The sequence below is a fragment of the Mycteria americana genome, chromosome 16, assembly GCF_035582795.1.
Source record: "Mycteria americana isolate JAX WOST 10 ecotype Jacksonville Zoo and Gardens chromosome 16, USCA_MyAme_1.0, whole genome shotgun sequence".
NCBI lineage: Eukaryota > Metazoa > Chordata > Aves > Ciconiiformes > Ciconiidae > Mycteria > Mycteria americana.
In genome coordinates, this window is record NC_134380.1 from 2,477,535 (window position 1) to 2,503,979 (window position 26,445).

The 26,445-nt window shown below is 52.9% G+C and overlaps 1 protein-coding gene across 1 annotated transcript; it reads right to left on the minus strand.

Moving 5' to 3' along the window:
• PIK3R5 (phosphoinositide-3-kinase regulatory subunit 5) lies at positions 1-25,958 on the minus strand. Its single transcript, XM_075518610.1, has 18 exons — positions 25,847-25,958; positions 17,219-17,319; positions 15,676-15,744; positions 14,786-14,924; positions 12,167-12,236; positions 10,499-10,673; positions 9,788-9,941; positions 9,173-9,256; positions 7,218-7,977; positions 6,965-7,118; positions 6,656-6,781; positions 6,283-6,408; positions 5,370-5,463; positions 4,013-4,089; positions 3,399-3,492; positions 1,813-1,895; positions 1,491-1,600; positions 1-433 (listed from the first exon to the last, which is right to left on the minus strand). The coding sequence occupies exons 1-18, from the start codon at positions 25,941-25,943 to the stop codon at positions 292-294; spliced, it is 2,655 nt and encodes an 884-aa protein (XP_075374725.1). The 5' UTR covers positions 25,944-25,958; the 3' UTR covers positions 1-291.
• Positions 25,959-26,445: the final 487 nt, after the last annotated feature.

A 26,445-nucleotide genomic window follows, 5' to 3' on the forward strand; every position in this document is an offset into this window, starting at 1 on the left:
CCAGGTGTTGACAGTCTGCTGAACCAGGTTGAGATCTCAAGGAAACCACTTTCCTCCCATTGCTGAGGAACCCTGAGAGATACCAGAGGACACCACCAATGTTCCCATGTCCCAAGGATAGGCTAAGCCCAGATCAGGAGCAGCTCAGCCACCATGCTAACGCTTTGGACTGCAGGATGTCTTGGACAAGAACGGATGGATCTCCAGCCCAAAGGATGACAGTCAGCTTCCTTTTCTTGAGGCTATATTGGTGTTGGATGCGAGTCTGGCCTGAGGGGACACAGGGTTCTTCTATGGCAGTGCTCCACTGAAGGTGGCAATGGGTAAACACAGGAGAGAATGAAACTCAGAGGGGTCCTGGGAAGGCAAAGAGGACCTTCTCAGTGCAAAGAGATCGCTGTCCCTGGGTTTGTAGCACACAGAGATCTCACACCTGCAAGGAAATGAAAAGAAACCAAGTTATACGTAAGGTGTGCGGCTGAGAATCATGGTCCTCAGGTGCAGCAGAAATACCTGCAAACAAACAGGAATCAGTGCAGTCTTTAACAGGACTGGAGTTTGAGTGCTGAGAGTTCAGGTCTTTAAGCTGGCTCAGATTGGGACCTAGAGCAGAAGCATCCATAGAGAGTAATTTCTGAAACTCATTAGGGAAAATGAGAACTTTTGCATCCCCCAAGTTTTGGGGAGAGGGAAGTAGCTCATTTTCTATTTCGTGCATTGAACTTTCCCACTAGCCCCTTGAGTTGCACAACAAACAAGTTAAATAACCCTAAAGAGAAGTGTTTTACTTAAGAAATAAGATCCAAAATCTTTTTTCCATTGGAGGCAGCATAACCTTGCAGAATTCTGCTCTGAGGGAGAAATTAAAATGCTTGCACATTTTTAAGACCCATGGATCAACTGGTTTGATCTCTTTGTCCTCATGGAATTATGTTGTCTACAGTGAGTTTTCAAATTCCATCACCTGGGGAACCAGCTTGGTGCCCTGGAGACATGACTGATGGATGAACAGTCAAACGAACAATTCTTGCTCTACCCCAGTCTCTCCCATGAAGATCATGGGTTTCTTCTGCAATGGGTATGCCAAAGGTGGTGGAGAACCCCAGTGAGGTTTAGAAGTTGAAGGCTCTGCTCATATGCCCAGTGCTCTCCAAATACCTCTTTATGTTGCATAGCTTTCTTCTGGCTTATGACTGGTCTTGCTGAAAGAGCTGTCTTTACAGAGCTGAACAGTTGACTAGGGACCACTCTTTAGACTGTGGCAGTCATGAAGGTAAACTACTGCTGGGATCTCAGCAGAACCATCCATCCCACCTGAGCTCAGCTGCGCTAGAGCTTGGGGCTGTGTCACCCAGCTTGGGCATCTGGCATAGATCCACCATGATGCTCAGGACCTCGTCCCTTCGGTGGCCACCCACGCTTCATGGACAAGTCCTTACACACAGGATGCACCATCCCAGGAGGGCTGACTGCAGTATTGCAGTTCCTACCTGGTTACACTCTGCAGGATCTTCTGCTCATCCTGGTCCAGGCACACGGCGAAGGACGACTGGACACCAATAATCTGGACCTTGTCTACTTTTATCTGGGACACGCTGATCTGCTGATAGAAAAAGAGTCTGAGTGAGGGAGCTGCCAGGCTCAGGGCATTTCCCTGTGCAGGGAAGGGGAGCTGGGTACCCCTAAAACAGGCCTGGTGGCCAACAGCAAACGGATCCCCCAAGGAGCTACTGTCTCCTGCCCTGCTTCCCTCCCAGCTGAGTGAGGCTGATGTCCTGTTACCAAATGTAAAAGCACCGTGATTTGAGTTACCTGATTGAAACTTTTTTTGGATTTGGAGTTTTGCCTTTTGACCACCTCCGTCATGGTTAAGTTGAGACACTCTGTCTTTGAGGCTGTAACAAAAGACAAATGTTATCACTTGGGGCTTCTGGGCCACTGGTGGGAAACCAAGTGGTCCCTCCACCCTCCAAAGCATCCCAGAGCCAGTGGCTCTCAGCAGGACCCCACTGTTGGGGGAAATGCGGTACAGTTCTAGCTTTACTTCCCTCATGCTAACCCACACAGAAAGAAAGCAATCAGACACACACATGGAGGTAAATGTCCTCTGTAATTTCCAGCTGCTTTCCAAACATAGCAGAAAAAGGATATTTAACTATCTTAGGACCTAAACAGGAGAAAAAACATTGCCCCATCATCATGAGGAAATGCTAGCTCTCCCAGCTTGGCCTTTCTTGCAGTCCACCTGGAGATGCTTTTTCGTGTCTGGAATTACAGTGACATCCTGTGGTCAAACTGCTGAATGTGAAAACCAACGGACACAATCAAGGGGACCGGGTTTCTCTTGGAAGGAAGAAGATTCATGAAGGAGAAGCTTCTCCCCAACACGGAACTGAGGACACCCTCTGAAGCAAACCCACAGCGCTGGCAGCACAAGCGAAGCTGTTGAATGAGCGCAGAAACATCCAACTCGAAATATATAGAGGAGGTGAGAAATTAGTTCCTGCTGGGTTTTTTCCAGGGTTGTTTGCGTGGCTTCATGGATGGGGTAGCAAAACATAGGACAGGAGGGATAGAGGTTTAGGTTGAGCTCCATGGGGCATGTAGGAGCTCTCCCCTATTTGGTAGATCACCCGTTTGCCCTCACTACTCTGCTTACAAACCACACATCTGCCAGACGCAAAGCACACGAGGAAAGAGGAACTAAAAAACCCCTCAGTTTACTCAGAACTGGGTGTCTGATTGCCAAAACGGCAGCTCTTAAGCAAGAATGAACAGGTATTGCTTCTAAATACACACACAGACTAAAAGCCTTGCTGCTTTTAAAAGCCTCAAAGCCTTATTAATACCTCATTGGAAACCTGATTAGAAAAAAAAGCTATGAAGCAAAACTATGTGGCAGCCAGCTATCTCTGAGCTGCAGGAAGGAAGCCAGGCTGAAGCACCAGCTTAGCGAGAGCCTGCTGAAAGCTGGCTGCAAGGCACGGCTGCTGGGGACAGCAGGACAAGCACCCCCTTGGTCCTACTTCACTTAACAACAGTTTTACCTGTCTCTCCTTCTCCTTACTAAACAAGTGCTGTTCTGGAAAGCACCACTCTCCAGTGATCATCCTGCTGTTTGGACCATCCCAGCCCCATCCTTAATGGACATCCCATTTCCCTGGCTGGAAGCTTTAGCACAACGGGAAATCAAATGCCCTTCATCCCTGATGTGGTGCTAAGGACAGCCAAGGCCTACAGTATGCCCCAGGGAACACCAGGCACCTTCCACATGTATCTTCTCCTGCATTCACACATCTCTGCTTTGCTCCACAGCTAGAAGATCCACGCTGTCCTCTTGCTCCACCACTCCCTCCCATTGCTCCCTAGGCAGAGCCACAAAGACCACCTCTACCCACCTAGTTCTTCATACTTCTTGCATGCTTTGCTAAGGTTGACAGAAGTGCAGACCTTCTCAACATCATTCCAGTGACTTCTTCCACTGATGGCTGTCTGCAGAGACCAAAGCCCATGAGATGTCACGCTCCAGGCTGATATTACCCTGCCTCCCACCCCTAACCATCTGGCTGGACTAGCTCCAATGTGGATTTACCTGGAGCTGCACAGACAAAGTTTCAGTAGGCATTAAAATTCATTTAACCTTGGATTTACAAAAATTGCCCAGGCTTAACACTAAATAACTGCAAAGGAACCAACAAAATAGGAAGACTGCTGTGACCAGCAGAAGATCACTCCCTGGAAGCAAAGTCCACCAGTGTAAAGTGGCACTGAGTACACGTCCAGTCTATGGAAACTGGCTGCACATTCCCTATTTTACTGGGCTGAAGAGGAGTGGAAAGCCACCCCCAGTTAGCCAGTAGGTAAACAATTAGCTTGAGTTTGGTTCATCTGGGCTTGGATTCGGGCTCCTCCACCAGACTGTCAGCGTTTGCCTCTCTCTGAGAGACATGTTTGCCCAGCACTGAAGTGGTTTTCTGCCCCATTTGTCTTTGTCCAAGTCCCGTGCACTCACCTTGCTGTAGGCGATCTGTAGTGTTAGTGGGATTGCTTCTCTGTCTCCATCTATGCCCAGCCTTTTGCTGCCTGGACCTGCACAAAACAAGGAGCAAATGTCACACAGCGGCCTTTTATCCCCATTCTTCAGCTGGCTACTGATACAGCAGCACATTCAGTACCTACAGAAAGGGAAAAAAAAAATGGTTTGCTGAACACAGCTGTGGAGCAAAAAGGCAAAAAGAAAAGGTGGCTTAAAAGCTGCCAGAAAGCAATTAATCCAGTGCAGAAATTTCAACACAAAGCACAACAAGCAGCTCTGCAAAACTGAAAGCGGTGCTGGCTAAGCCGGTGCAGAGGGGTCAGCGCTCCAGGGAAAACACAAAGCAATAAAAGGCCGCATTGCTAACCCAGCTCCTGTTTTTCCGGGCATATTTGTGCCCACATTAAATTAGCCTTGAAATACTGTGCCCGACACTTAGTAACTTTTTTTTTTCCTGGATAATTTTTTGCAGATGTTAAGTGGTGTGCTGCCAGACAACCCAAGGAAAAAAAAAAAAAAATCAGTCAGAAAGGATTGGTGATTTCATGAATTATTGGGAAGCGGTCTTGGCCAAACCTGTATTTTGGGGGAACGGGGTGGTGATGCTTCATATACAGGATATTTTATGAGCTCTGTTTAGAAAGACAAGGCGAGATCACAGAAAAGCAATTGGTTAAAAAAATTAAGCAACGGGTCTAAATGCAGTATTGTTGGTTGGCCATGAGATGTCTCTGCGAGCTGCACGGCAGCAGACAGTATGTTGTCCTTGGTACCCGGGAGAGAGCTGGAGACCACGCTGCAGGCACATGCTTCTGCCATTGCTTCTTGTCTCTAGTAATTTCATAAATTCCTTAGTGTTTCATAAATTCCTCATGGATCTCCCTTGCAGGAAGGCTCCAAGCACACACACGAATCTTGCTTTGCCCAGTAAACTAAGGAAATGGAAAGAGGGTTTTTATAAATGACACTCCGGGACAAAGCACAAACAACAGAAAGCAGCAAAAAGAAAAAATGAAGAGCTGCACTTGGCCAGGTGCTGATGAGAGGAAGGAAATGGGCTTGAAGCTGTGTTATTGCAAATACGTTTTAGAGTTAACAGCAGTAAAAACAACAAGGCATTGCCACAGCTTTGGTCCTGAAGGGGAATGCAAGAACTACGATGCTTCCCTTCCAAATTTGTGAAAAGATGTCTGGATCTTTGCTCACAATGCAGCCTGGGCTCAGACACCTCTTGCAGCCCACACTCCCTCCAGCCCCTCTTTCCATTTATCTCCCAGCCCAGTGGTTTGCAGACCTCCACCCCGAGGCTGCAGGTGCAGAAACAGCTACAAACCTGACGCCTTGATGGCCCGCGTGGCCGCCGAGTGGCCCAGCTCGAGGGAATGGATGAAGACTTCGGTCATCTTTTCTCCCCCAATGAAGGTGAGCTGCCAGGGGGAGAATAGGGAAGATGTGGTGGTGAGGAGACCCAGCCCACACCAGGCAACATTCACCCCCTCACTCCTTTCTGCAGGAAACAGGTCAGTTTGGGACAATCCTTTCACGTTTTCAAAATACACCTTTCAACAACTGCCTTGGGTGACACTTGCCTTTAGCTGTGCTTCCGACTGTTTTAACAGACCACCAGCAAGTAAAACAACCCAAAAAACCTAATTTGCACTTGAAGAAAACTCCCCAGCCCACTGGAAAGAAAGCCCACGGTGAGCCTAACAGCAGGGTCTGGGCATCACTTTGGGCAACACAAATCCCATGAACAGCAGCAACTCTGCTCGCCGCAGGCCCACTGCAGCCAGTCCCATGCCACCGCACCAAAGCGGTCATTGCAGCTGTGCGTTCAACCTTCCCCACCACGTCTGCCCTGTGCACGCAGCGAGGCGTGGAAAACAGGCTTCATGGAGGGGCTTGGTTTGGAAAGCAGAGCGCTGGAGGGACTTCCAGCGATGTAAATAACCTGTCAGCACTGACATGAGTCACTGTGTCATGGGGAAAGGTGTTTGGATGGAAAACTGTCTGTGTGACTTAAGGATTGTCTGGGCAGGACCTGCACGCTCTCAATCCCTGAGCCAGGAGCATCAGCCAAAGCACCGTGGGCACCTGGGGAATAAGAGGAGACCGAGCTCTGCCTCACCAGCACATGGTGGCTGTGGCATACCCCGACCGCTTCACAGGCAGGTCCCAAGTTGGCGACACTGGCAGAAGACCTCCCTTTCCCCCTCGCCAAGACAAGGCTGAGGCCCTTTGCCTACCTCTGTCTGGTAGAGCTGCAGCAGGATGGGGCGCGTGGCAAATCGGCAATAGTAGAGGATCATGTCGGCCAGGATGGGCAGCTGCTCCTGGGAATCCTCCTGGGGCTCAGCCTCTGGCTTGGCAGACTGCAGCAAGAAAGTCACAAGCCTGATGGGGTACATGGTACCCACAGCCCAGTGCCCAGAATCGCCCATCCCACCCTGCCGGAAATGGAAACCCTCCTCCTGACCACCCATCTCTATCCCATGTCCATGTAGCACAGCCTGCTGTACAGGATCGTGGTGGCCCAGTGCTAAGCAGAAGCTCTCCGCTCAACTGCCCTGTACCTCGGGGAAGGGGGACGCCAAGCCCTACCAGCTGGCATGCACATACCTGACACAGGACGTCCATGGGCAGGTTCATCAGCCCAAGAACGTTGCGCTCGTACCATGGGTCCAACATGCCGATGTAGTGGGAGATGTCATTGGTGCTGCTCTCCATCCCAGCCAAGGTGGGATCCTGAAACCAGACACACAGGGGTCACACCAGGGGACCCCCAGGGTCCTCACCCCATGCTTGGGGCTGGTAGAAGACACACCAACGCTCCCCTCAGCCTGCCCTGCCAGCCTCCTCGCACACCGCTCTTGGGGCCAAGCACAGCGCCGGTGGTACCGCGAGCCCCGCAGCGAGCAGGACACCTACCGCCTGTGCCGAGGCTCGGAGCTGCGGGTCCCCCAGGGACGGGGAGGGATGCATCAGCAGGGTCGATGGAGCCAAGCAGCTCCTCTTCACGGGGACGTAGAAAAACTGCAGCTTGAAGTACCTTGTCAGTGAGGGGCAGGTGCTCTCCTTGAGCCTAGGAGAAGGAAGGAGAGGGCTGGGTGAGCCAAGCCCTCCGGCGTGTCCCAGCAGGGCCAGGTACCTGCAGCCAGGTCCCCCGCACCGCCTGGCTCACCTGAGGTTGCTGTAGGCTCGGGCCACTTTCCCCGAGATGCGGTCGGAGCCGAAGACCACGACACGCAGCGTGGACACCTTGGTATCCTCATCATAGCTGAGAAAGGGCCGTCGGTGGAGGTTGAGGTGCCGCGGGGCTAGCAGGGCCGGAAGCCGCTGGCTCAGGACGTGCTGTGGCAGCGAGTGAGCGCGCCGGGAGCGTGCCGGGATGCGGTGCTTTGCCTGGGGGGTACACAGGCTCTCGGTCCGGCGCAGGGGCAGCGAGAGCGAGCCTGTGTCCGGGCAGTCCTTCAGGTCTCTCCTCAAGACCAGCTGGCTTTTGCTCTTGAACAGTTTGTAGATCTTGTTGGTCAGCGTGTGTCTGTATTTGTGGTGGGTCTTCTCTGCCTTCAGCTCCGGCCTCCCCACCATGTCCAGGGAGCTCTCGTCGCTGTCCTCTGCATACCCACTGTCCATGCAGTCCTTCAGGCTGGAGACAAACGACTTTAGGGACTTTCTGGAGACCACTGTCAGCTCCGAGATGGAGTCCTTGGAGGTGGTGAAGAGGGACACTCGCGAGGACTTAGATCCCTCCTCCGACAGCGCCGAGTACACAGAGTCTTTGGAAATGGCGCAGATGGGGGAAAGCAGCGAGTCCCGCTCGGGGGAACAGCCATCGGTTTCCACCTCCTCCTCCTCCTCCTCTTCGTCCTCCTCCTCATTCTCCAAGGCCATGGGCTCAACAACGCTGCACTCTTTGCTGAGGACATCATTGAGGATATCTGAAAGGCAACCGGAGGGAGATCAGGTCTGGTACAGGATCCAGCACAGCTGCTGGAAATGTGATGACCCCAGACAATGACACTACTACAGCGTGGCCAATGCTCTCTTTGATCCTGCATGGTTTCAAACAAGGAGCTGAAAACCTCCTCCTGAAGGTTTTTAGATTGCCATAAGGCACTCAGATGTGATGGCAAAACAAAACGTGTTTCTCTCCTTGAGGTCACATTCTGTTTGGGTTCTCGAAAGGCAAACACCAGTTGGGGTTTTGCTTCCTTCCGGCACAGATTTCACAATGTGCCCCTGTCTGATCCGGGTTTAACCGGAGGGCAGGAGGAAAGCAAGGTATTTTGATGATCAAACCCCAAATCACCCCACTGTGGGTGGCCTCCCGGCAAGGCTAGGCTTGCTGAAAAGCCCAAGACAGAGCTCTGGTCCAGCTTGCTGGGGCCAGAGGGCAATGAACACTAAACCTTCACAGGAACAGAACAGGTCTTCCAGGAATGGGGAAGCCGGAGAGACCAGCTCAGCAGAAGAGGAAGCCGCCGTTTCCCCTGCAAAACTGCTGCGGCCAGGCCGAGAGCACGGCAAAGGCACCCGCTCCTTGGCCATCCCTACTGCGGGTGGGGGAAGAGCTGTAACATCCAAGGGGTCTCAACCCCGCAAACCTCCGACATCTCAGTGCAGTCAGGCTTTTCCAGCAACAATTATTTCCAGGGCACGAGCAAGGTTTACTCCTTGCAGAGGAGCTTTCTACCAAACAAGGTCTCTGTCCTACCAATATCCCCACGGACACGGGTACAACGAATCTCTTCCAGCTTAATGCAAGGCACAACTTTGCTCAGGAGATCAAGCCCTGCATGATTTGTCTCCAGTAACACAACACGTTTTGGGGCCACCAGTGCCTTGTGTCCACAGCTCGGATGAGGGCTTTGCTCAGGATCACAGCAGGCATCATGCCCAAGCTGACGCCCATGTCCTCTCCCATCCAGAGGACACCAGCACCCACTGTGTTATCTCTCCCGTCACCACCAACAATTTGTTACCAGCTCTTTCAGGCTCTGGCCACAGTTCGTGCTGCACACCCCGCTGCACGTGGCACTGCTGGCGGAGCTGAAACGCTGCTCAACCACCCCTGCGATGGGGAGCAGAGGGCTGCAGTCTCACTAGGGGGGACGGGGGACCCTCTCCGCTTACCAAAGTTATCCTGATCCCAGCTGTAAGTGTAGCAGCGAGCGGCAGGGATAGGGATGGTGTGGAGCTTGCGGGGCTGAGTTTCGCCTGGGAAGAGAAGAGGGAGAGAAGTTAGTTTGCAGGGAACCCCGATACCGCTCCTGACAGCTCTCCTGGCTGATGGGAGATGCCGCCCATCCCATGCACATGTTTTGGGCAGCCCAGGTCATGCAGAGTGCTGATGCTGCTGTCATTATCCCTGTGAAGTCACATGCAATTAGGATGAGGAGACATTTCACACCCCTAAGAGCCATCAGACATCACTGCTGCCATCAGTTTCTGATTTAATGTTTTCATCTGACCCACAAAGGCTGGAGAATTTTTGGTTTTGTGGCTGTTTTAATGAAAGATGAGAAAATTTCTGGCTCATTGTGTGGTTATGAAATAGGACCTGGATTGGTGGTTTTTTCTGTTGTAGTTGTTGTTGCATTAGGTTGAAACTTTGCACAAAAGAGGGTCTTACACTTCAAAGGGCTGGCTCCCAGCACCCACAGCACAGGGGAGCTCATCGCCACTGCAGGGGCTGAGCTGGTAGAAAACCCGGGAGGAAAGAAGGGCACGGGGGGGGGGGGTTCTCACCTGCGATGGCAGGAAAGGACGCAGCCCCAGCGATGTCCTGCAGCATGGACTGCAGCCGGTCCCGGGCTGGGACAGGATCGCTGCTGGCGGCTGCAATCTCCTGTGCATCGGCAGCACTGGCGTAGATCTCGGAGAGCTCTTCCAGTGTCTTGGACTGTGGGGAGCAGAGCCACAATGAGAGATTGAGGGGAGTCCCTCCACAGAAGCAATGCACAAGTCTCTGGGGAAGGTGACCAACTACACCACTCTCTCCCTTCTCTACACTGCCTACGCCCTGAAAGTCCCCTCCAAAACTTGTGCAAAGAAAAAAAAAAGTTTGAACAACCTAAGGGGTTTTCTTCACAAGTTTTTGCGCCACCGCCCCCACACACACACCCGCCAAAGCAAAGCATTTCTCTGGTCAAACAAACACTTTTGCTGCATTTCAAATCCAGGGCCTCTTCCTCTCTCCACTTACGGATGGCGAAAGGCGTAAAAGGGTAAAAGGCAAGTTATGCTCCCACCACACTTCACAAAACAGAAGTGTAGACCTCAAGTCTAACCTGAGAAGAGAAGGGAAAGACGCGGATTTTTCCTACAAGAAGTGTTAACAAAACATTTTTTCTTTTGTCAATCAAGTATTATTTTGGTCAGGAAATCCACCAGCCAACTGCACGAAACTGCTCTCAACGGCATCGTGGCATCACCAAAGTCGAAGCTCTCTGAGCCTACCTTCAGGAGGTGGTGCAGGCTGTCCAGGTCGCAGCGGGTGCCGAAGTTGGCCTGGTAGAGGTGCTCGAGGAGCAGGACGAGCCTGGCGTGCTGCGGGTGCTCGCCGGCGCTCAGCTTCTCGGCGATGGAGAGGAACTCGCTCCGCACCTCGGAGCGGTTGAGCAGCAGCACCGTCCTGGGGACAAGGGGACGTCGGTTAGTCTGGGCAGCCAGGCTGGGATGCTGGGGGCCCGCGAAACTCTTGGACGAATTCACGCTAGATGGCAGTGTCCCCTCGCGTTAGGCACAGCCGGAGGGGCTGGGGGCTGTGCAGGGGTGCCAGACCCACGCTGCAGTGGCAGCCAGGGGCAGGGAGCAGGTAACGGGTGAGCATGCCCCGTCCCGCCCCTCGGCACACCCCTGGCACCGTCTCTCCGGCCACATCTGCAATATCACCAGCCCAATAATTGTTCAACCAGCCCCAGACAGGGCTCCAGCCCAGCAGCCAGTTGTCCAAGCTGGACAATCCAGCACACGCGATGAAGCAGGGGAGGATAGCAAATGAGAGGGGCCCCCAAAACACCTTCCCCCTGCAAGGTGCAGGTCAAAGCATCACTTGTGGGCTTTAAGGAGAAGAGCCACATCCTTCAGCTGCATTTTCGCTCTGGACCACAGAATGAACATCTTTGAATTCTGAAACCTGCAATCCAGAGAGCATGTAGGCACGTGCTTACATCCATTGACAAGAGCAGTCCACGTCACTGAGCAAAAATGTCTCTAAATTAAGGATGTGCTCTGGCATGCTTGGTTCTAGAAAGCTCAGGCAATGGACACAAGCTTTCAATAAGCCCAAGGTTCAGCTTGTGTACAGCTTTGTGCAAGCTTTTCAGGGCTTTTTATGCAAATATAGCCATCGTGCTATAAGTCATCAGTGGTCGTGCTTGCACCAGTACGAACGCGTAGAGCTGGGAAGCTGTACAGGGAAAGCAACACAGCAGCACCAGCACAGCTGAGTGAGATATAGGTGCAGATCCAGAGCTGCACGGCATGAGTGGACAAGCCAGAACAGCAGGACACCCCTCCTGCACAGAGTGGAGGCAGCTGTGCACGAAGGACCGTCCCTGGGACTGGGGCTGGCACTGCAGCCAGGAAGGGCACACACCGCCCGGGCTCATTTTCCTATTTACAAATGAGGTGCCCTGGCAGGAGGAAAGGTTCAGCCCTCAAATAAGGTGCAAAGTCTGACTATGCTCAGAGCTGCAAGGCTTTCATTAATTGTTGCACTGGGATGGACTCACTTCTGTCCCCCTTCGGGCTGGTGGCTCCCAAACATGCAGATCAAAGCGTCTCCTGGCTGTTCTCCAGCCTGTGCCGAGATCAGCAGCTCCTTGCGGAGGAGACGTTGCCTTGCCCAGCTGTTTTCACCCAGATCTGCAGCCCTGCAGTAAGCAGGGCTGCAGGATAACCAACATGGGGAGCCCACAGACCCTGACCCATGGCTGTGGAAATGCCACAGCCGCTTTCCTTGTTCCTTCCCACAGCTCAGCCCAGCTATTCAGCTCTTCTCCCTGACACCCACCACTACACCTTTGAGATGCTGCTCACTGCAGCTCCACTGCTGCTCAAGCAGCGGGGGATGGTGGGGATGCTACAGAGAGAGACGGCAGCAGCGCCCATGGCCACACTTACACGGTGGAGCTCTGGTAGTTCTTCACGGGCAGCCCCTGCTCCGTCCTCACCAGCCTCTGGAAGGAGATCCCTGGAGGAGAGAGCAGAGGACAGGAGACATGGCACCACCGCAGACGGCTCTGCATCAGGAGCACGTTGACTTTGTCTCCCAACATGGTCCTGGCAGGGCTGAGCCGCAGCCTGGAGTGGGCATGGCAGTACCAAAAGTCCTTATGGGGACAAGGCACCACGCAAGGGGACCATCCCAGGAGCAAGGGAGCCTTGGGACAGAAAGGGTGAAAGCCCAAGGGGACAGGAAGGCAACTAGAGGATGGGAAGGGAGAGCTGCTCCACCCCCAGACCCTTCTGCCCCACTGCTGATGTGGGATCCGTTTGAATTGCACGGGTGATATTTAGAAGCTTCTGCCACTTGTTTTAGGCCCCCCCCAGGCCCTGGATCTCACTTATGGACAGCTGGTCACCGCCACCTTCCATCCCGCAGAGATGGAGCCCAGCCTGGCCCCAGCAGAATTGGCGTGAGCAGCCCACGTCCCTGGATGCCTCCCTGGGACCATCCCTGGGATGCCATTGGGAACCCCAACCAGGCAATGTCTGATGGACCTGGACTGGGTGGCAACACCCATGTCCAAAGCCCCATGAGCAAAGCCCATGTCACTCCCAAAAGGCAGAATGGCTGGGGTACATCTTGGGAAAGAAAGATCCAGCATCCTTATTACTGCAGGCAGCCACATCCCAACCCCAGCTGCTGCTCAGCAGCCAAGAAGCAGCATCCACGGGGGGCCCAGCACCCACAGGCAGCTCATGTTGATCCACACAGGCCCCCCCGATTATAGCAGCATTCACCCCTCTTGCAGAGACATCAGCCCCAGTTTGCAGATAAAAGCTATTGCATTCCTGGCAAATACTGACAGCAGCTTGTTCTCAGTTAATATTTACCCTCATCTCAATAAAAAGCTTTTGCTTCAGCCTCGCAGCAGGTCACAGAGGCCGTGCAACAAGCGTCTAAGGTCCTGGCCAGCTTACCAGCAGAGGACACGTTTTCGCTGTTCTTGGCTCCAGCTGGGGGGAGAGGCCACAGCAAGGGGCAGCACTGGGCTCCCCAGCCCCGGCAGGCCAACAGCTCCCACATGGCATCTTTTGGCAGGGGTGGGGGAATCTCATATGCTCGTAGGAGGGGAAAAGCTTTTGGACTAAAGTCCCCAGCTCACAGAGCCCCGGGCACTGGTGATGGTGGTGATGGCACAGAGCAGGATGTAGCAAACACCCCCAGCAGCCGGGACCTTCCCAGCAGTCTGTAAAACACGGTCCCGACCGGTATCACAGCAATAAATGACCAGGAAGGAGCTGGGGAAGTCTATGGCTGCAGCAGCGTGGGATGAGCATCCCCACGTCTGTGCTGGCCCTGCAGCTCTGAGCTGGAGGCTGGATGCAGCACAACAGCCCAGCCAGACCTTGCCTGGTGGCCGTGGCCATTTATGCTGGTGGAGCCTTCAGATGGGGGTAAAGCCAGTCCAGTGCCAACACTGCAGAGGGTTTTGGGTTTTTTTTAATCTTTTGTTCCTTTGAAAGCATCTTTCATCCCATCTGCACCTACAAGCTCCCCTCTCCACAGGACGTTGCTGCTGTGATGGAAACCCTGTGTTTCATGTCCCCGTCAGGGCTCTCCAAAGCAGCTGCCTGGTTTGAGGAAGGGGAGAAGCATCCCCAGCCTCAGCCACAGCCCATGTACCCATCTGAGGCCTCCCAAGTCCCACTTGGAGCCAGTCTCACTGCCATGGCCCTGCGCAGGATTAAACAAGGGCTGAAATCTGCTCCGTGTGATAACAGCTCTCCATAAGCCACCAAAAGACCAGGGAGATTAGGAGAAATGGCCTTTTAGAAATAATTGGAAGAGCTGCTCCATTGGGAACAACAGGACATCTACGAGGAGCCCTTAATTAAGAGGAGTGCTGCTGCTGCCGATAGATGTGCCCAAAGCCGTATCACAAGGTAGTGTCTCGTCTGTAAAGAGCGAGCCGGGGAGTCCCTCAGCCCTATGGAAATCTCCACGCAAGGGCAGGCTCAAAGGCTGCAGCCACCTTGATGCCGATGAATGGACCCACTGTTATCACCCCAGTTACACCACTGAGCATCTCAAACTGAGCATCTCAAACAAAGCCCAGGGCTGGGCGGGAGCAGCCAGCACGTGCTTTGCCATGGAAAAGACCCCTCAGACTGAAAGGCAGCCAGGAAATAGTAACACGTTTTGCTAATTCGCACTGGTCTGGAGCCGAGAGTCCCTGGGATGCTCCCACCACCTTGCACGCAAGACAGCCACCAAAAACACAACCCCACCATTCCACCTGCTCCTCCAGAGGAATCTGGTCTCACCCTGTGCTGGACCACCAAGGAAAATCACCAAGAGGACGGAGGGCAGAGGTCCTCGCCTCCTGGAAAAGCTGAGGTGTGGGATGCACCCCTGGACACCACGCTCAACGGATTAATGAAGCAAGTGGGGTATGAGACAGCAACACCAGGAGAGTCTTGGGAACAAACATGGGGCGGTCACAGCAGTGGGTGTTTTTGGGGAAGCAGCACCAGCAGCACATGAAAACCCTGCGGCGGGGTGGAAGCACTTACCAGGGGCCTTGAGCTCGTTGCTGATGAAGGTGAGCAGCTCGCGGAAGATGTCGCAGTAGGGCACGGGCCAGGTCAGAAAGCTGTGGTATACACTGGTGGCTTTCAGGAGCAGGTCAGAGCCTGGCGGGAAGTGGGGAGCCTGCGGGGGATGGGGAGACCTGATTAGAAAGGGAGCAAGGACACGAGCCTCAAGCACTGCATAAAAACTCAAGGGTTTAGGCTGAAAGTGGGAGGAGGAGAAATGGATCAGAGCAGAGGTTCACCGTGTGACACCCTGTCCTCTCCCAAGGAAGGGCCAAAAGATTCCCGCTGGGCACGGCTCCTCTGCACCCTTCCAACCTCCCGGCTGTGGCTCACGTGCCAAAGCCTATATATAAATTTCTTTTTAACAACCACAGATCCATACAGATGAATCGCATTACAGCCTGTGCTTTTGCAAGATCTGGCAGCAATGATTTCCTTGGGATAATGATGCATTGTGCTAATAATAATGATAAAAAAAGTATTTCCTGTGAAGGCTCCGCTCCTTCTTTTCATTAGTGATGCCTATATATTTTGCAAAAGTATAAAGGGTAATGAAAAAAATTTGCCTTTTCTGCACAGAGATATTGTCCATCTCCCTTTCTGATTAGCCCATCTTTAAATAAAAAGATTAAAAACACTGAAGCTTATTTTTTTCATCTCTCAGCTTGTGCAATGGTTGCCTGGTCTTGATCCCTGTAGGTTCATACGGGATCTTTTTTTGAGATGAACTGATCAAAGCAGACCGTAATGTTTCAGATGAAAGCCACCCTGATTTCAGTGACTCTTCTGCATGGCTCTGCGGGGCCCTGGACCCTGTGCCTCCCGGGGGCTGGGATCAAGCTACGTGCAGCAGCCTCAGGACTTACATACAGGACCGCATAGTAGAAGAGCAGAGCCAGGGGTGTTACGAGATCATAGTCGCACTTCTCCTGCACCTGTAGGAAACAGCCCGAGGGCAGAAAGATGAGCTGGGCTGCTTGCCATGAGCATTACCCGAAAGCATCCTTGGAGGTGCCAGGAGACTCCCGACAGTGCAGCCAAGCACCCAACCCACACCATCACATCGCCAAACCCAGCAGATTCCCTTGTCTCCATGGGAAAATAACCCCTAAAGCCCCAGTAACCCACACCGATGGGACAGGCAGATCAGCACAGACTGCCACTCTGCCTTTACCCTCGAAAAGCCAGACTCAGCCAAGCTCCCAGCCCTCCGATGCTCCTGATCTTGCAGAGTTGCATGAAATTCTATGAAAGTGGCTCAAAGCAGGCAGTTTGGAGAGGCAAGCAGGCAGCCCAGCCCCTACAAGTAGCTCGCAAAGCTCAGCAGCATGGTGCAAACCATGTATTTTTGTCCCAGCCTTTGCCAATGAATAGCCAGCAGAATTATTTCACTGAGGGACACAGCGATGGCTCTAGCATACGCTTGCAGACACTGTCTCCCCTTGTTTATGAGCACACCACAAAGTGCAATAAACCCTTACATAAACCCTAATGTAATAAAACACTACCTGCAACTAGATCAATTTAGCCATTTAAAAAAAAAAAAAAAAAAAAAGGATTAAACCAAATCATGCTAATCTTAACTTGTACCCAACTTGTACCTGCTCCACAGCCTGGCAGCTGAACAGCCTTCCTTTCCCAAAAAATGAAAGGCAGCATTTACTCCATCACATGAATCCCAGTGCTGAGGATTTAGGAAACACATCACCATTTCCTGCCACATCAAGGGATTCCTCCAAGGTCTTCCCAACTGCAGCCCGGGGTGACCCTGCTCGACTGACGATGCATTGAGCTTCTCCAGCACATGACGGGACCACGGCAGGCCAATATGATCAGCGCCGCTGCCATTTTGCCTCCCCGCTGTGCTTGACCCAACTGTCGCCTGCTGGGCTACTACGCGGTGCAAACCCTGCCCGCAGTCCCCAGCGTCCCAGCTCTGCTCCTGGCCCTCTGCAGGAAACCCGGCAGAGCCGCAGCAAAGTTTCCATCAAAAACAACAGGAAACCTTCAATTTGCTCTGATTTGGACTAGCAGCTCCCAGCTTACGCCGGGGGAAGGTCTGGGGAAGGCTGGCTCCACCCGGGCTGCCCCTGCACGGTGCTGAGCAGCACTTTGGGAAATCAAACCCCTTCCCCGTGGATCTGCAGTGCTGCCTGAAGAGCAGGTATTGGAGCTGGGGTTTTCCCTTGCAGTTCCCATGTGCTGAAAGCTGGCAGGACACACAGGGGTGCTCCCACCAGCGTTTTGGACTTGCTGACCCAGCATCACCTGCCTCCAAGCTCCAGTACTCCGGCATTACCTTGCCACAACCCAAAATCGCCCACCAAGCTCTGCAAAACTCCACTTCGAGCAAGCCCCGGAGCTGATGCCATCTGAAAGCCCGCAGCCCTCCCCATCGGTCCGACTCACCTCTTTGGTCTTGCTGAGGATCTTCTCCACGAGGATGAGGTAGTTGCCAGCGTCTCGGCTCACCAGCTCCTGCAGGCTCCAGCAGTTCAGGCACAGCCCGGCTGCAGGGGAGACAGAGCCGCTGTCACCGACAGCCCCGTTCAAGAAAGTCGCAGGAGGGACAAGCAACAGGAAGGGGTCAGGGCGAAGGCGTTTGCCATCTGTGTCAGATCATGGCAGAGGAAAAAACCTCACGCTCTCGTTCTGGACAGATCTAATCTCACCAAATGGTGCTTATCCCAGCGGCATTGCTTTGTACCCGAGCACGTTGGTGCTCTCGCTTACGCAGCCCAACGCACTCAGCTGGGCTGGATGCCTCTCCCCCGGGGAGGCTGGGTAGCTGACACGCCTGCACCGCCACACGCCTGCTGCAGAGGCCAGAGGGATGCGCATGGCGTGGGTGGATGCCCACCTTCAGTCTGCCTGAGCACACAAAACCCACTGGTGCGACCCCTTGCCCTGCCGCCCCCAGCTCAAACACCCCAGATGCACTATCCCAACTATAAACTCACTCAAACCCTGCAAAATTCAGCTCCCCGTCAGGCACACATCCAACCCTCTCCAGCAGCATCACACCTGAGGGAAGATGCTGCATCCCACCGACCAGCTTCCCCATGCCCTGGAGATGCACCATCACACCAGCACTGCAGCAGTCAGAGCTCATATCAGCATCGTTGTTAAGCCTGCCCAGCATTTATTCCATCTCTTAGCACCTTCAAATTTTCATTAAATGTATTAAAACCCCACCAGGAGATTACCCAGATATTGAGAGGATAATTGCCACGCAAAAGGATGGAGGGTCCTTCACCCTGGTTGATTGAAACCGCCCTGGCCTCCACCCCCAGACATCTGCCTCTCGCTACTGGGACCCGACCGGTGACAATGGCCCAAGGTGTTTCCCAAGGCCGTCGCTTTTCTTGGCGGTCAGGGCCACCTCCCAGATGGTCTTAGAGGAAATGATCTGCACGAAGGCTGCCGGGCACCTCCATTCATCCCGGCCCTGCATCCCGGGGTAGGAGGCGGTGCTCACTGGCTCCAGCGGACCTGGATCTGCAGACCAAGGAGGGAGTAGCACCTCCTCCTCCTCCTCCTCTTCTTCTTCTTCCCCCGCCAGGACCCCAGACACTGCGCACAGCCCCGTGGAGAAAAGTCACAGGGAAATTCCAAGCAAACAGCCTAACAAATATCTGAGAAGGGTCCATGTTTGCATCTCCCCCATCCCACATTGCCATGGATTTTATCACCAGGAGTGGACGCAGTGCAGACATCACCCAGCTCAGCCACAGCCCACGGCACGGTTCAGGGGGTGCTGGCACCGGGGCTCTTTCAAGCTCAGTCCAAAAGCAAAACCAGGAGAAACAGAGCATCTCTCGCTGCAGGGAAGTGGGGCTAACCACCAGAGAGGAAAAATAAATATAAATCCAGCTGCTCTTCGCTCACTTCACTCACTCACAGCCACTATTAAGTGGCACAGAAACATAACAAACACCAACCCATGTGTGTTGGCTGTCGCGCTGGAACTAACAAGGAAGAAACAATGCTGTGAGCTGGCAAGGCGACAGCGGTATTCATCACAAAGCTACAGGTCACGCTGTCCATCCCTCAAATGTTATTCCCAGCTGCAGAGGCTACAAATTCATCAAACATACAGACATGTACATGCCATAAAAATACCTTTACACACCTTCTAGGTATTAAACAGGATGAATTTAAACCAGTGGAGAGGTATGCCGTGGCCCAGCTGGGAGACGACCAACGCCAAGACAAGCAAAACTAGCACTCAGGTTGGAAAAACAGCCTTCACTTGTCCCCCCCACGGACAAGCATTTGTTCACCAGTACAGGTGCTATTTCTGTGGCTTTATGCCTAACTTTTAGCTGAACAAAACAGGGCAGGAGTCTTCCCCCACGGGAAAGCCCCATTGCTGCCATGCAACTTTTCACTTCTAATGAATCAACATTTTCCAGCGGAGAAAGATCCTGCTGGAAAGTTTCCAAGGAGTTCAGATGCACTTGCTGTTAATTACAGTTGCAATTTTTAATTTTCCTCCGGTACTCCCAGCATCATGCTGGCTTTGCTGACACCCAGAGCACAACCTTAGATTGTGATATCTTGTCAGCGAGGGCACAGCCACAGCGACCCGGTAATTCAGCAATGCTCCAATTTTCCTTTGAGCCACTTTCGTAAGTCAGCGCAATGGCACAAAGCCATGGCTCTGCCTAGGAGGACTCCAGCAGATTGCTCAAATAGGTCAATATTGTCCCAGAGCGCAGCATCCTCCAGGGAAAGCCCCAGCACCTGTGACAGTCAAGAAAGCAACCGGCCCAGCGCTGCCGGGAGCTTTGCCGACCTCAGCAAGAAGTGGCTGGGCTCGCGTGGTGCCTCGAAACAACCCGTCCTGCTTCGGCCGGGAGGATTATTTCACCCGAGAGAGCCCGGCCCCACTGCAGCTGCCCAGGGCGAAGCCCGGCCGTGCGGGGCAGGATCCGCGAGAGCAGCGGAGCTGAGCTCCGTCGGGGTGCATCACCAGATGAGAACGCTGCTTCCTGCGTGAGTGTAACCACAAATACAAATAGCCCAGCAAGACACAGGCTCTTTCCTTCCTCTCACTTCTAGCGAGGGAGGAGGAAATTGCGGCGGCAGCGGCTCGCTGTGTTATTCTGTGTTGAATGGGCCAGAGGGAGAGGCGCTGGGCTGCTTCCCCGGGGAGGAGCCGAGGCAAACCCACTGTGAATGGGCTGGGGGGACGGGCAGGTAGCAAGGACAAGAGCAGGGCTTGAGGGATGCGTCTTACAAATACAATTTAGACTTGAGGTCTTCTGACCCATTTTTGGGTCTTCTACAGTAACTGTGAGCTGAAGAACAAGGATGCAGCCAGGTATATTTGAATAACATCACTATACGCAGAATTTCTGTTTAACTCATGGTCATGGCAAGGCACTGGGATTACCCTGGGATTAAGCCAAAAGGTGCTGGGAGGCAGCAGGCTGCCAGGGTCTGAGCTCCTAAATTTGGCAAAGCAGCACGAACCAAAGACACACCAAAACAGCTGCGTCCTTGCTAAAAATAGTCTCAAGCACAAAATGCAGCTCGGAAATCCTGGACACAATAAACAAAGACCACACGGCAAAGCCAAGTGTCCGGCACCACCAGGCATCAGTCAGGACAGGGGATCCAGACCTGGGTGGGAATTCCCTTCCCTTCGCACACAGTCCAGGTCATGAGTATCCAACCACTGGGAGCAGAGTTAGTCCCTGCAGCCATATCCCCTGTATCCAGACTAAAAAGGTTATTTGGGCATGGAGGGTGATGCTCCTAATGTGCACAGGTCAGGAACAAAAGCCCCAGGTGATATTAAAAGCAGAAAGGAGCCATCTGCCTGCAAGCGCCCTCTCAGTCCCTCTGCAGATGTCCTGCGTCTGCCTGGGACACAGCTGGGTGCTGCGGTAGCACCCGGGGACTTTTATGAACTGCAGAGCAGCACTTGGTTTATTCCTAGGCCAGGGAGTGGCTGCAGCCAGGTGAGAAACCAACTCCAGAAAGTTTTATTTGCAGCCACTCCTCTGTCTCAGTGCACCCGAGCAGATGCTCCGCTGCTAGTTTGCTGCGATGGTGAAACATGCCACCACGCCGTGTCAGGCCACAAATCACAGGGACAACTCAGGAGCAGTGTTTTACAGCAGGACAGAACAGCACAAAGTCCAAACTGGGTTCGTTCCACTGTGCCAGGTATGCTCAAAACCAGCAGCACCAGACCGCGCCCGGGGTGGATGAGGGTAGGACATGCAACAAGGGCATGCAGAAAGCTTGAACCGGGCTTTCTCCTGGACCTTGCACTTGCTCTTTCATTCCCAAAAAACCATTTCTCACTATGAGATGCAAGGGAGGCCCCAAATCTGCAGGAAGCACACAGCTCAGGGATGCCCTGGGATGTCCCCCAAGGTGAGCGGAGCGATGCTCTCTGCCATCGCTGCAAGCAGGAGCTATGCTCCCCGTTACCCCCTCTCTATCAAGTCGTGCAACCACTGGAAAGTCCTGTGTTGGCGGGGAAACACTTCACCCCACTCACCTAAACCCGTATCAAGGCAGGGTTTGCAGAGCTCAGGTGGGTGCCTCTTGGCTGAGGGAAGTGGGAAGTAAAATCACGCACGCAAACCGCTCAATACCTTAAAGGAGAGCAGTCCACACAGGAGCTGTGGGGTGATTGCCAGCTCTGGAGTTTTTGAAATCAGCTTTTAAAGATGCACCTTGTGCAGGCAGCACAAACCAGAACTTCACCTTCCAGCCCCTAAATCCTATGAATTTGTCATAAGAGGCATGGGAGAGCTCCCAGCAGGGCAGCGGGAAGCCCCACAGCTAAAAAACCTGCTTATATCCACCCCGCCCTCACGCTCATCCATCTGGTTTTGCTCCACTAAACCAGCGACCCAGCGCTGTTTATTTTTGCTTTATACATGGAGAATGAGTCAGATTTATCTGCCAGCAACACAGGCAGCCCAGAGCACATCATGGCCCTGGCTGCGGGATGCTGCGGCTGTGACACGTAGAGCCGCAGCAGAAGTAGGACTAAGCTGTGCTTATCCCAGCACCCCACACAGCATGCTCAGACTGAGCCCAACATGACGTAGACCCAAAGAAAAAGTCGCCCTTTGAGAGAGCAAAACCCACAGCAAAAACTCTGAGCAGGGACCCAGCACTGGGCAGAGGCTGCACCAGGACCCCCGCACCGGGAGGGAGCTCGGGCGCAGTGCGCGCTCTCGCTTTGATCGCTATCGGCATCAACGAAGATGCCAGCGGCGTGCCGGGAGCCGGGTGGCTGCAGCCCCGTGGGCGGCCTCGGAAGGATGAGGCTTCGCGATTTCTTTTCTGAGAAGTGCGCCGAGACGCCCTCCTCCCAGAGCGGCTCCTTCCTGACCTCGGTGGTTGACATTTCCCCGCCGTCACTCTTCATAGGGGGCAACTGTCAAGGCGGAAAAAAAAGAAATAAAGCAGAAATACCGCATGCCCAAGCTGCCTTCGCCCACGGTGCTTGGGCTGGGCATCGGCTCCCGGTGCCGTCAGAAGCGACACGGTTGAAGGGGTGAAAAGCAGACGCCTCCGTTTCCTCCCTCCCCCAGACCTGCTCCCACCATTTCCACTACACCCTCACCAGAATAAGGTGGTTTTCTCCAAGGGACTGCCCAGAGGAAGGGCTGACTCGCAGCAGTTTGTAAGCAGGGGGGTTGGACATGCCCAAAGCACAGGGGACAGCAGAGCCCCACAGTCACAGCATCCTCTTGGGATGCATCCCGCACCGCACAGGAGTCCAACCTGCAGCTCCCGTTTCCAGGCAGCTGCTTAGAGCCCCCTGAGCAGGGCACAGCGGCCCCTCCCAGGGCTGGAGCCACCCTGGTGCTTCCACCTAGCCCGGGCAGTGATTTCAGCAAGAAAACCCACCACAAGCCTGGAGAAATCAGTTCAAAGGTTAAAATTTGCAAGGTTTAGTAACCAGTGCACCTTAATTCTGCACTTAGAGCTCGAAGTATTCCAGACATTGCATTTTGTTACTTGGTGACTAAGCTGGAGGATCCCCAGACCAGACTTCTGTTAAATTCCCCATGAGGGTATTTAGATGACTGCAATCGAGCAGGATCTTAAGCTTCCCTTTCTTAGAGCTGAGCAGACTGAACAGCCTGGGCGTCACCTAAGATGTATCATTGAAGACTCCTCTCCTCCTCTGACTCACCAGTAGCCTTCATCCATCCTCCCTCACCAGCATCCTTCATCCATCCTCCCTCACCAGCATCCTTCATCCTCTCTGACTCGCGTGCAGCCCCGTGGCAGAGACACAACAGCTCCTTCCCATCCCTGGGACCTTTCAGGCAAGGGGCTGCTCTACAGCCTCCCCAGCAGCTCCCCATCCACTGCGACCCTCCAGCCCTTCTCACACCTCCGACTCCCCGGTACAGCATCCCCGGCACTGCCAGCAGCCAGACCCAAGCCCAGCACTCTCCTTCACCAAAGGCTCCCCCTTTCACTGCTCACCAGCAAGAAATAAAGTATTTTTCTTCCTTTAGCACGCCCTGATTTGACTATCATCTCTCTCCAGCAACACGGAGGAAGGAAAACTCTCTGAAGAGGGTCTCCACAAGGAAGAGGAGGTTGTCTTTCCTAGCACTTTTCTAACAGGGTTTTTTTGCGAGTCAGAGACAATTAACTTTAATTTGGTTCCTCCAATAAACGCTGCAGTTCAGGAAAGATTTTCTGTTTAGACCCCAGAGCCCAATATGGGCTCATCCGGGGCATAAATTCGATGGCCAAAGCGCTCACACTTCTCCTCTTTGCTGACTTCACAGACCTCAGCTATTCAGTCATACGCGGGAGGAAAACAACGCATCGGAAGCAATTACTCACCCACTCTGGAGCAACCTCCTGTAAAATTATCATGTAAAAATAAAGCATTAAATAATTTAAAAACGAACAAAATTCTAGCAAGGTCTCAGCCCAAAAAGCTGTGACGTGGTGCGTGTTATTTTGGTGTACAGAAATGGTAAAAAGGAGGGGAAAGCAAATAAATTGGGAAATAGAAGTGATATAAGAAGTTAAAAACGAGAAAGGAGAAGGCTACTGCACAGTTAAGAACAAGATGGAGGGATTCATCAAGTATATGAGGAACAGAGCCCTGCCATAAATAACAGCCTGGATCTGACACAGGACAGCAATAATTAAACTGTTGCTTGTAACACAGGGAAGGCAGAAGAATGCGAAAACATTTTTGCTCTGTTTTTGAAAAGAAATGGGATACACCGTTAAGGGGTCTAGGCATACCTGTGCATTATGCTCTGTTTTCCCTATATCGTGTATGTTACTGCAACAGCGAAATGCTTCCTACGCCGACTGCAAGGGGGTAGGATATGAAACAGCAGCTCTTCAAAGCAAACACGTTAAAAGTCAGCAGGGCTGGAGAGCCCACATGGAAGAAGCTTCCACGTGGAAGCAGTAAAGGCAGTGGCCAAGAAGCGCTGCCCCGGGGGCTGTCCAGAAGCGGTACACTGGGGCCGGGGCACAGCAAAGCTATTAACACCACATTCACTGACGACTGCGGAAACGGGGTTCGCCGGTCACGCTGAAGGTTTTTGGCAACAGCACAAATGCTGTTGATGAAAGGGAACTTTCTGATGTGTAAAACGCCTGAGATTCTCCCAGGAATGCCAGGTCATTCTGCCAAACCCCACAAAACCCACATGAAGAGGGCTGAAAGCCGGCAGGCGGAGAGATGAGGGAAAATCATTAGAAATGAGGAATCACTGGGCAGCACAGCTGCTTCCAACAGAGCCCACCACCACCCAACCCCTGCCCCGTACAGTCTCGTCTTTGCTAATGAGCCGGAAAAATTATGAAGTTGTTTTTTAAAGGCTACCCCGACACAAACACCAGCGCTGAGGGGCTGGGATTAGAGAAGGGCAGAGTTTGTGACTGACACAGCAATTGATTAATTATAATTACAGGAAGAGGTGAGTTATGCAGCGCACAATGAATTGCTTGGCAAGGTGGACTCCTTTGGACACGCACTGTAACGGTGCCAAACGCGAGGTCGTGCTTCCAGGAACCAGGAATGTAGGTCACACTTCAGGGCCTGTTTCCCAGAACGTGGGGAGACCGAAGGATCCAGGACTCCTGTTCATAGCTGCGTGAACCAGGACCCAGGGTGATGCTACAGCAGGGGGAGCTGGCATCACCGTGGTGGGCGTGAGGAAATGGGCACGGTGAGAGGGATCGCTCCAGTATTTGGCAGCAGGTAGGATACCACTTGCATCTCCTTCTTGACTTATAGGTAAAGGGAAAATCAGAGGGGGTTGAAAGAAGATCTGCACAGACAAAAGGAAATCTGGATTTGACAGCCCCTTAAATTCACTTCATTTCTTTCATCCGCAAGAGGATTTGGGAGTGATTTAATTGCAGCCTACAAGCGTGAGTATGAGGAAGATAGGTCAAAATGATATTCAAAAATTACTGCTTCTCATTGCTGCTTTGCCCTCACCACCACCATTCCAAATCCCTTTGCAGCTGTCTGAACATGGCTCACATCTTTATGGCCACCATAGTATCTGATCTAGATTTAAAGTCAATAACAATATCTCCACACTTGCTTCTGACAATGCGGCAGAGATTACGCCCGTAAGTTTTGAGGACTATATACATCAAAGCAAGGCAAGGCTGGCTGATTACACAAAGGAGTCTTTCCTCGTGGTGAATGAAGACTCCTCCTCTTTCCAGCTCATGCATGGACAACTGGCAAGACACACGGCTTCTCTGCTGAGCTTTACCTATGTAAAAACTAACATGACTTGTTCAGCATCTTGGTACATCTTCCTACTGCAACGAGAGGCTCAGGAAGACTGACTAGGTTGGATCACACCTCTAACTTTGAACACTGGAGGGGAGAAAAGGCCTCCAAGCCTCCAGCAGCACCAGCAGCTCTCTCTTACCCAGGTGCCCAGGTAGGTCAGCAGATCATGCAGAGACAGAAGAACAGAAGAGTCTGACCCCATCGAGGCTGTCAGGTGTCAGGCTCATGGCCAAAAAGCTCGTGGTTAACAGGTCACCTACCAGCCCATCTGCTGGAGACAGCACCTCTGCTAAGCCCATGTAGACATCTTTCCAGTGCATGGTAGATCCTGTCCTCTGTGCACGTGGTGTGCTGCATTTTAATTCATCTCCTAAAGAGAGAGGAGGAAGAAAGTTAGTCTACTGGGCCCTTAGTTAAGTGCAAGGAAGAGAGCACTGCAACACTTCTACTGCAGCACAGGCAAGATGCTCCCGGTGAAACACCACCCCATTACTTCCTCCTGTCACCCTTTCCAACCTCAAAGCCAACCGTGCACCCCACTCTGCTAGCCGTCATCTTCCCCTTTGCTCCCCCAATCCCTCCCAACCATGGCAAAGAAAAGGAGGCACACACATCCATGACCCGATCACGAGAGGCTGTGGGGCCAAGGCACCCTCCCCCTGATCTGCTGCAGGCATATCTGCCTTCTCACAACTTCCATTTACAGGACAGATAAAGTCTCGCTCACGTGTTTGTGGCAAGGAGGTAATCTTTGGTTAGTCTCTATCAAAAGATAACACTGCAAGAGATTACAGCTGCAGCACCTTGCAACGGGGTCAATAGGAATCATAGAACAGCCCTGGAAGGAACAGGCTGGAAG

Bases quoted from the DNA above. Each gene is read 5' to 3' on its own strand.
- PIK3R5 (XM_075518610.1), bottom strand. From the start codon at position 25,943: ATGCAGCACACCACGTGCACAGAGGACAGGATCTACCATGCACTGGAA. The intron at 12,237-14,785 runs GTAAGTGCTTCC...TCTCTCCTCCAG, and splicing joins CAACGAGCTCAAGGCCCCTG to GGATCTCCTTCCAGAGGCTG. The intron at 1,896-3,398 runs GTGGGTAGAGGT...CTTTTGTTACAG, and splicing joins CAAGAAGTATGAAGAACTAG to CCTCAAAGACAGAGTGTCTC.